The sequence below is a fragment of the Falco biarmicus genome, chromosome 2 (genome assembly GCF_023638135.1).
Source record: "Falco biarmicus isolate bFalBia1 chromosome 2, bFalBia1.pri, whole genome shotgun sequence".
In the NCBI taxonomy this organism is placed as follows: Eukaryota; Metazoa; Chordata; class Aves; order Falconiformes; family Falconidae; genus Falco; species Falco biarmicus.
This window is the reverse complement of record NC_079289.1, coordinates 30,066,085-30,075,873: the sequence shown is the minus strand read 5'-3', so window position 1 is coordinate 30,075,873 and position 9,789 is coordinate 30,066,085. Positions and strand designations below refer to the sequence as shown.

The 9,789-nt window shown below is 44.7% G+C and overlaps 1 protein-coding gene across 1 annotated transcript; it reads right to left on the bottom strand.

Annotated features, from left to right (window-relative positions):
- Nucleotides 1-755: 755 nt before the first annotated feature.
- DLEU7 (deleted in lymphocytic leukemia 7) lies at nt 756-9,583 on the bottom strand. Its single transcript, XM_056327761.1, has 2 exons — nt 9,302-9,583; nt 756-962 (listed from the first exon to the last, which is right to left on the bottom strand). Exons 1-2 carry the CDS (start codon nt 9,581-9,583, stop codon nt 756-758), a joined length of 489 nt encoding a protein of 162 aa, XP_056183736.1.
- Nucleotides 9,584-9,789: the final 206 nt, after the last annotated feature.

The window sequence follows — 9,789 nt, the reverse complement described above, 5'->3', positions numbered from 1 at the left end:
TTATGCTGTCTGCTGCACAGTCACAGGGGCTGAGAAAGCTCTGCAAAGCAACCTTCACAAATGTTTCACCTCAGTTTATAAATACCTTTGCTTCACCGTGTTAATGCCTCTTTTGCTTTGCTTTCCATTCACCTCCACTGTATCATCTACCAAGACCTTTTATTGCTTTAAAGTGATTGATCCCACTGGTCCCACATATTTTTCTTCTTCTTTTTTTTTTTTTTTTCTTTTCTCAACAGAAGATACCGCACCTTCACCTTTCCATTAGTTTATTAGCTTATTAGAGTAAAATGCAGTGCAGATTTAGCAGGCTGTCTTCATTTGCAGCAGCATCAGGCTGTATACCTTCTCATGAAAGATCTCAAGTGTCAGCTCCATAACGAAGTACTTGAGAACAGTTTCCTGAACTGTGATGAAAATACTGAGATTTCTGACGGTTGCCTTCCCAGCCTCCAACTTTCTATATTCATTTTGAGACCTTATTATTTAAGAATGAATTCCAGTTCCTCCAAAGCAACTTCTGGAGGTGTTCCCATCTCCCATTAATGTGACTTTGGTATGAGTTTGATATGAGAAGGCTATTCAGTACTTTTCAGGAATACCATCTCCATTGGAAAGTCTTCACCGATGTAAAGTCAGCAGGAACTCTTGCTACAGTAAAATCTCCAGGATTCACCTTTCAAGTTATTTGTTATTTTTATAGACCATTACAGCTCATAGGCCTTGCATGTTCCTTGGCCAAGCAGCCTGTTGTTTCACATTGCCAGGAGATTCTGCAGGATTTGTCTCAGAGCAGATTGAACCGGGATATAAGAATGTGAGGGGAAAACTGCAAATGAACAAATGAGTTTCTCAATGATGGTCTTCAAACACTGGTGGGCTTCATGTAAGTCTCTCTCAAATTGTTGTCCCTCTCCTTGTAAAGCCATGTGACTACAGATACTTCTAAACTCAATGCTATCCTGAAATGAAAAGCAAAAGCAAAAAGGTGTGAGTGAAAAATAATGCTCTATAAGTTTTCTAGCCAGGATTTTCTAAGCAGAAAGTTCTTAATCATGAATGTTCATCTCTGATTTAGTGTTAAACATCTTCAGTTTTGAGATACATATACTGTAACCACTAAATACTTGGCAGGAAACTTCGGGTAGCAGTTTCACCTGTTCACTTCTAAGGGACACTTTCTTCCTCAGGCATCATTAATTACTTTTTTTCTAATTCTGTTTCTAACAGACAGACCTTTCGTAGCTGTCCCCAAAGCAATTCCACTCCCTCTACACTGACAGGCAAGGGTAAGACCTCAGAGAAATGTTATATCCAGATTCTCTGGAGAGCTCCCAATGGCTCCCAGGGGGACTTTGTGACAGCAACCCTCACTGAAGCATCACTTCCATGCAGTGTCTCTCATGTTATTACATAACTGGGATCACCAGTGAGGCAGGTGACCTTGACAGCTCTGCTGGTTGTGCACCGTAACAAATTATGACGACTTCCCAGTCCCTCAGATGTGGCGTGGCCTGCAGCATGGGAAGTGCTGTTCTAACACCTGGCTGTGCTAAAGAAATACTCTGCATGGGGCAAATCCTTAATCCAGTCAACCCAACATCACATGTTGCAGCTCATGGAAACCCCTGCCTGCTGTGCTTAGAAAAATCTAAGTGGAGCCAGTTTTTTCCTTAAGGATCTGTAGCACCACCAGCTGTCAGCCTTGCCTGTGGCAGGGGAAACCTTCTGCCTGCCATTGAGCTGGGCCAGCACAGGTTTGTGAGCACTGGAAGGGGGTGCTCATCTACTATACACACACAACCACTAAAAGAAAACATTTGCCTCAACCCTCATCTGCTCCTGCCCCTACCTAAGAGAGGGTAGGAGCAGATGGTAGAAGCAGAGCTTTAACTTGCAGTGGTTCTCCAGCCTGGTTTACTCTAGGAAAGTTCTGTGTCAGCACAAAGGGAGGAGCATCTCAGCGCTGGGAATGAACATTTAGAGGTGAAGAGGACAAGACACCTTCTGGCAGCAAGATCAGCCTCTGTCATCCTAAAATTTAGGTGCAGATGTGCTCTCAGTCACAGCCTATGCCTTCATGAGGTCTCATACACAATGAATGTTCCAGGAAAAGCTGTTGCTGATGATACAAAACTGGATGGAGTGGCTGATGCACCAGAAGGCTGCGCTGCCATTCAGTGAGACCTGGACAGGCTGGAGAGTTGGGCAGAGAGGAACCTCATGGAAGTTCAACAAAGGCAAGTGTAGGGTCCTGCACCTGGGGAGGGACAACCCCACGCACCAGTATAGGCTGGGGCTGACCTGCTGGAAGGCAGCTCTGCAGAGAAGGACCTGGCAGTTCTGGTGGACAGCAAGTTGCCCGTGAGCCAGCGGTGTGCCCTGGTGGCCAAGGCCAGTGGGACCCTGGGGTGCATTAGGAGGAGTGTGGCCAGCAGGTGGAGGGAGGTTCTCCTGCCCCTCTGCTCTGCCCTGGTGAGGCCGCACCTGGAGTGCTGTGTCCAGTGCTGGGCTCTCCAGTTCAAGCAAGGCAGGGAACTACTGGAGAGGGCCCAGCAAAGGGCTACAAAGGTGATTGGGGGATGGAGCATCTCCTAATGCTCCTTATGAGGACAGGCTGAGAGAGCTGGGCCTATTTAGCCTGGAGAAGGGGAGACTGAGAGGGGATCCTATCAATGCACACAAACAGCTTAAGGGCGGGTGTCAGGGGGATGGGCCAGGCTCTTTTCAGTGGTGCCCAGCGACAGGGACAAGGGGCAATGGGCACAAACTGCAACACGGGAAGTTCCGTCTGAATACGAGGAGAAACTTCTTTACTTTGAGGGTGGCAGAGCACTGGAAGAGGCTGCCCAGAGAGGTTGTGGAGCCTCCTTCTCTGGAGACATTCAAAACCCACCTGGATGTGATCCTGTGCAACCTGCACTAGGTGAACCTGCTTTAGCAGTGAGGTTGGACTAGATGATCTCCAGAGGACCCTTCTAACCCCAAACATTCTGTGATTCTGTAGGGGACAGAAGAATCTTCTCCTGTAGCATGTGGTACACACCAGATTTTGGCACTTCTCCTTCACTTGATGTATTTACTCTTTTAGTTAGTAGCACCCTGTGATTTTAACTGAAAGGAAATTGAGTTTTAATGTTATTCTTAAAAGCATGAAGTTTCAGACTTATTGTGGGTTTTACCTTTGTTATTAAAAACAACAAAGAAACCATTTTTTAAAACTCCATTTCACCCAGACAATCCCAGCTTCATAATAGTAATAGCAAAAAGGATTTGCAGCTGAAGGATTGAAGTGTGGGTTAACATCAAAACCAGTGCTGAATCACTGCCCCAGCCAGCAAATAGAAGGCATTTGTTATATGGGAATACTGAAACTAGCCATCCAACACCATTCTCGGGCCCTTAGGTATTTTATGATAGCGGTTGTGGGTCTGCTGTGGGCAAGGTGAACTCATTGCTCTGGTACACCCCTGTGCTGAAAAGCCAGGGAGTCCTGAGTCAGGAGGTTAGCTGAAAAGCAGCCTTTTTCACATATATTTCCAAAGTTTCCTTTTTCAGAAAGATTTTGATGCTTTCTTTGAAGGTCGCCTTTCAAATCTCTTCTGTAAAGTTGCCTTAGGTATAAAATCCTTACTCAAATATATTAAAAGGTCAAATAAATTGCACTAAGTAAACAAGCTAGCTTTGCTAGCTTTTGCAGGTGTCCAGCACATGGGAGCTTTAGGATACATGACAGAGAATAAAAACTTGACTTATCTCTCTCCTTTCAGTAAAAGTGGGCAGTAACTAACTGAAGGAAAAGAAAAAGTTTCAGACTAAAAATTCTTTCCATTTTAACTTCAGGAAATAGGGCCCTTGTGAGCTGAACTGATAGAAAGCAACAGCTCTTGTAGTACTTTGCCATTTAAGGGAAGGTAACAGGAATATTTGCAGTGATTTGATTTTAAGTGTTTTCAATTGCAGGACAGGAGCAGATCCTCCCTGAAGCTTTCATTTGTCGAGATCCATATGTTTAGACAGATGAGTTAATAAAGAACTCCCCCTGAATAAAACCAGCATGGCCTACTAGTTTCAAGGCTCTCTAATTTATGGCTTAAAATTTTCCACTGCTCTAGGTCTGTTTCATGCAGTTGTCACTCAGTGGTAGGCTGAAGTTTCAGGATGTTTCTGATGGCCCAGCTTTTATTTTTGAACCTTAACATAAAATTGATAGTATCCACCAAGTTGCTTTGCTTTTATAAAGAGGCCACTTTTATAAAGGCTTCCTTAGAGAAGATACAAACTGCTTTCTTCCATTTTTATTTTACTCAGAGGTGCCAACTGGACCCATCAAACAGATTCCTACAGCTGGCTTTTACAGACAGCTCCCTTTTTCTTCAGCACACTCAAATTTTAGACCCTGGCCTGCTGCCAACCCTCAACATTTTTTCTTAATCTTTATGCGCCCTGGTAGACAAAATTTCCACTAAAGGCAAAGTGGCCATGGTGGTGCCCTGGTCCAGGTGCTGGATGCTCTCCACTATTGGCGGGCCAAAATCTGGGAGCTGGTTTGGAGTGCCAAAGCTCCTGATGTCCATTCCTGGTAACTCAGTGCCTCCACCCCCACTGACCTATTTTGTATTTTTCCAATATAAATTCTCAGGATAGCTCAACTTCTGGAGGAATAAAATAGTTATTTTAGAAAGTGATTCCTGTGCTTTTCCTTGGGCTCATGAAAGTCTAAGCTGGAGCTTTCTCCAAGAGGTTCTGTGTGTGGTCAGTGGGGAGCAATAGAACAGTTTATCTGATCCATCTTAGATGGCTGTTATAGGATGAACTGAATCTGGAGTGCCTCTTTCTCTCTGATAACCCTAAAGTGAACACAGCTTGAACAGCTCAATCGTTGGGAAACCTCTGTGGGGCAGATAAGTCCCACCTCACATCTGTACCCCTCTCTCACTTGCTGTTTTCTAAAACAGTTGTGTTTGGAAGATATCTCCTAAGACATATACCACTGAGAATGGTGGAGCTGTTAATTTCTTGTAAAGTCACCATTCCTGTGGAAATAGAAAATCCCCCAAGACCCTAGCGTAGTTCATTCTGTGGTTTGCTGCCGCAAAGCCTTTTTCTAATGCAGCAGGTGCATGTGGAGTGCAGCACTATTAATAAAATGGAACTGCCTAAACATATTTCCTGCAACCTTCCAGAAAGATCTTGGAGGCAATTCCTCACTTGAAGAACTTCAAATTGTCCATTTGTCAGTATTTAAAAAAATATCCACTCAAACGAGTATTGATGCCTACAGCTTGCAAATAACTTCATGGAGGGTGAGGCAATTTTTTCCAGAACCACTCTTCATATTAATTACTTTAAAAAAATGAACATTCAGAGCTATTAGGTCCAGGAACAACTTCATAATATCAGTGGCTGCAAAATGAAAAACGTGCATGCTGGCACATTTGTTCAGTCCGTGGTGGCAAACAGGGACTCTGCTGCCGTTTTATGCGAATTCTAATGAAAACAATTTATCTTGTTTCCGTCACCCCTAAGCCATTATTTATGAATCAGTCTTCAGATCTCGCATAAGGAAAAACAAGTCACTTTGGTGCCGAGAACCGATCTCTGATTTGTGTCAGGAAATCGGCGACCAGAAAACAAGCTGATTAAGTACCATTAGAAATGTCATCTAGCAACAGCCACCCATTCCATACTCCTCCCCCAAAGTGTGCAGATCCCCCGGGTGAAGAGCCCTCGGCTTATGCTGTGCTGAGCAGCTGGCAGAGATGCCTGTCTGCACCAGCCCTTGCTGCTCTTCTCCTGAGAAGCAGGACATCTCTGGGTCTTCAGTTCACTGCTGACCAAAGTCAGTGACGCCTGATGCTGTGCTGTTGTTTGGCCTGCAATGAACTTGTGGTTTCTGTTTTGTTCCTCAGGGATGGGTCTCAACGCAGCAAGAAAAGAAAGCCTGCGGCTGGCACTGTGGCAGGCAGGCTTAGCGGAGGCAATGCACCATACCCCTGCCTGCCTGCCTGCGGGAAGCCTGACAGGGCTGCCTCCATGCCATCCTTTGAGTCCTGGTGATGCGACTCGCTCTTGGTACAAATTAAGTACCACTGGGCTGATTTCATAGCAACTGAGCTGTTTCGCCCTGACAAGAGATGCAGGGCAAGGGGACTACAGGTGGATATACAGGTCTGCTGAAGCTGTTCCTTTTGGATAGCAGTACCGAACCTGCCACCCCAGACTTCTTCCTCTGCGCTGGGCAGAGCAGTGGCACCGTAGCGCAGGGGCAGGAGAAACTTGCACAGTCAGAAGTTTTTTTATTATCCCACCCTGCCGATCTGGCACCTTTTAAGGACACTGTTTTCTTTTCCCCCTTAAAGAAAATACCATGACTGTTTTGCAAATGGGATGGCTATTTTAACTTCTTAGCGTGATTTATATTCCATTCCCTGCTGGCTGCCATTGAGATTGGCCCAGTCCAATCCGCTACACATTTCTGATTTAGTACTGTCCTCGCGACCCCTCGGTAACTTCAGCACAGGAGACAGGATGTTATCAGAAAGCTGGAGTAATGCATAGCTGCACCTGAGCACAGCCAGGGCAAGCCACACGCTGCTATTTCGGGAAGCTTTTATACCTTGTATTTTTCTTTTCTAATGCACTCACATTGCTGCTTAAAATACAGAATCTCTGTTAAATAAAAGGCTGCTCTGTTCGCCTTGGCAGTGTGTAATTACAGGAGAGAGACAACGTGGACATTATTAGGGGGCATCTCTGTGGAGGCAGGAGGCGCAAGGAGTTCGCTTGTGGGTGCAATGCCAGTGCACAGCTGGTTAGGCAGCGGGGTGATGCAGTATCCTGGGTCCTGGGACAGTGTGGGAAGAGGCCCCTCGCCCTTCCCCATCTTCATGCAGACCCTTTGGCTAAGCAGTTTCTGCAGCCCTATTGCAGGCAAAATCAGTAACAATGCACTTCCTGTCACTAGTGAAAGATTTGCTCCAAATCCTTGTGAAAGTGTCACTTTTCATGAGAAATTAACACCCACCTTTTAATTGCTGAGGACTGGCACTGTCTCACAGGCACTGGGGTGCAGCAGAAAGCATTCTTCCCAGTACCTGTAGGGGATGGGCTATTCCAGTGCTGTCCTGCCTATTTCTTCATCTAATTTTCCTTCAAGCCTGTCTGGTTTAGATTCATTTTATACAGTGATTTTTTGAACTAGTTCGGCTGATAAACCAATACTGGTACCGTAAACCAAAAAAAGGAAAACAAGAAACAACCCCTAAAGAAATGCAAAACGGGAAAGTCAGGACATCAAGAAGGAACTGAAAGAGACGTAACTGTAGCAATAAATGAGAATTATGAAATACTGACTACTAGCATGAGTGACTGCCTCTGAGACATAAACCCAGAACTTTCCTTCAAAAACACTGAGTGGAAGGACATGCTACCAAGGGCTGCCATTTTGAAGGGACTTTAGCCAAGTCGTTGGCTTAGAGCTTATTTTTAAGGGCTTGTTCATATGAATTTATGAACAGGTTATAATATAAATGGATCCCTTGGAATACAATTTACTTCAAAATCAAACCTGCAGCAGTGAAACTACTCACAATTAAAGGGCTTGGCTATCCGTGACGCAGGGTCTGAGGAAAGCTGGTGCAGAATTTATGTAACCTCATTGTATAGGGGAAGGGGGGGAAGTCCCAGAGCTCAACAGTCATGATAATGGGTTTTCAGTGAAAAAAGGACCTAACTTAGCTTCAAGCAGAATAGGAAAATCAGAATTCAAAGTATTCCCAGTGGTATCTAAACACATGCTTTTATACAAGTAGATATTAAAGTAGTTCTGGGAAAGAAGAGGAAGAAAATAAAACCTTCATTGAGGTGGCTGTATTTCATCAAGCTAGCATTTGTTTGTACAGAAAACAAATGTCGTTAGTCTTGTTTATTTTAACTTACGAGCAACAAAGAAGTCTTACTGGAAAATTGGTATTGCAGAAGTCCAACCTCTCACTGTACTCTCATTTTTGAAGAATGATGTCTAACAATTTCATTTTATTTTTAACACACTCTTTTTATGTCATGCATAGCTTCCAATATTGCCCTTTCCGTCTCTAGGTGTATTTATTCCTAATAGATTCTTAGATGGATATTCCTGGAGACTGAAAATATTTGGACCCAAACGTTCAAAGGTTGCTTCTGATTCCTGGTGACTGAGTTGTAGCTTGACTTGAGGTAGCTTGAATTTGCTTTTTAACAAATTGTGAACAAGTGCAAAGCCAGATGGACTCAGTATGTTGATCTAGCACACGTGGAAACAGTATCTTGCAATACCTCAAATTCATCAGCAAGATACTGAGAAGCCAGAAGTCACAGCAAAATGTTGTTCACAAATCCACCAGATGAGATTTAAAGTGGTTACATCTTTGCGGCTGCAGTATCCCCCAGCTTCCCACATTGTGCTCATCTATGCTGGGAAGGCTGGCACAAAAGTAAAAGAGCAGGTTCTAGTTTTAGCTTAGCTGGCCCAGCAATTGGTGTCTATTCCTGATGAGTTTTTCGTGGCATGCATCATTGGTACTAAAAATTGGATAAGAACTGCTGTCTTGTTCTACATGGTATATCCAAGACTCATCATAAGATAAAGACCTTTTGGGCAATGCCAAAGTAAACTGACTTGGAACAAGGCATAGGACATGTATTGGACTTGAACAACTAAACCTATTAATTGCAAGCCCATACCTAGGATTTTTCTGAGGCTTCTTCCTGGGATAGTATGCATAACCACTGCATTTTTTGGAAAATTGAGGATTTTTTCAGGTGTATGTTCATTGGGTCTTATATGTTGGATACATAGTGTATTGATATGTAGTGGAACAGCCATGGGCTCTGCTGGTCGGTCATGTTTCACTTACAGGTTACTGGTCATCTCAGCATCTTGTGTTGTTTTTTGGCTCTTTCAGAACTGGAGAATAGCTTTATAGTTTAAGACTTTATGTGCATTTATAGAAATCTAGACATATAAAACTGGCTTCTGAAAAAGCTCTAAATAATCTTTCCAGGCTACTCAGCATGTCAGTAAGCCTTCATTCTGCCAAAAAGTGTTTTTATCCCCTGAACCTCTCTGATGCAACTACACTGAACTGTCAGTAACTTTCTGTTTTGCAGGCTGTAGCTTAAATTGCTTAACTGCAAATTAATGTAAATGAAACTCTTACAGTCCACATGGCAAGACCCAGCACATGCAATTACGAGTGCAGTCCACTGTCCTTTACCCAAAAGCCCAAGATAAGTGTACTTCTGTCTCGCTCTTGCTTACTTTTGGGTGGAGAGGAAGAGGATGCTGTACAGGGAGAAGGAGAGGGAGCAGGAGAGTCTGCTCTACTTGTACAAGCCGGGAAGTTGCTTTTACTAGTTGGGACATCTTGCTGTGCAGAGCCATCTCTCGAAGCGTCTCACACCTCGCCAGCCTCTCTGGCCTGGGATCACCTGGGCTAAGAGGAGATAGGTCTCCATTCTCTTCCCCTTCCTTAGGGCTTTTCCCTGGGGCTTTTCTCTCTTCCTCCAGCTCCTGAGCCCCACCAGGCTTGGACACCTCCATCTCTTCTCCCAGGCTGTGCCAAGCTGTGCCAGACCTGCTGGTGCTGAAGTGCTACTGGGTGTGGAAAGGCTGTGGGGGGTTGTGGGGAGGGTGGGGGGCTGCAGCAGCCCAGAGGGTGCAGAGACACCCTGCCTGGTGCCCAACAGACACAAGCAGAGTGGCCGGACCAGCCATCAGCCTTCCCACCTCCCTTCCTGCTCCAGACC

Excerpts from the sequence above, each read along its gene's own strand:
- DLEU7 (XM_056327761.1), bottom strand. The coding sequence starts at position 9,583 with ATGGAGGTGTCCAAGCCTGGTGGGGCTCAGGAGCTGGAGGAAGAGAGA. Across the intron at positions 963-9,301 it reads CTCTTCCTCTCCACCCAAAA|GATAGCATTGAGTTTAGAAG; the intron begins GTAAGCAAGAGC and ends TTTTCATTTCAG.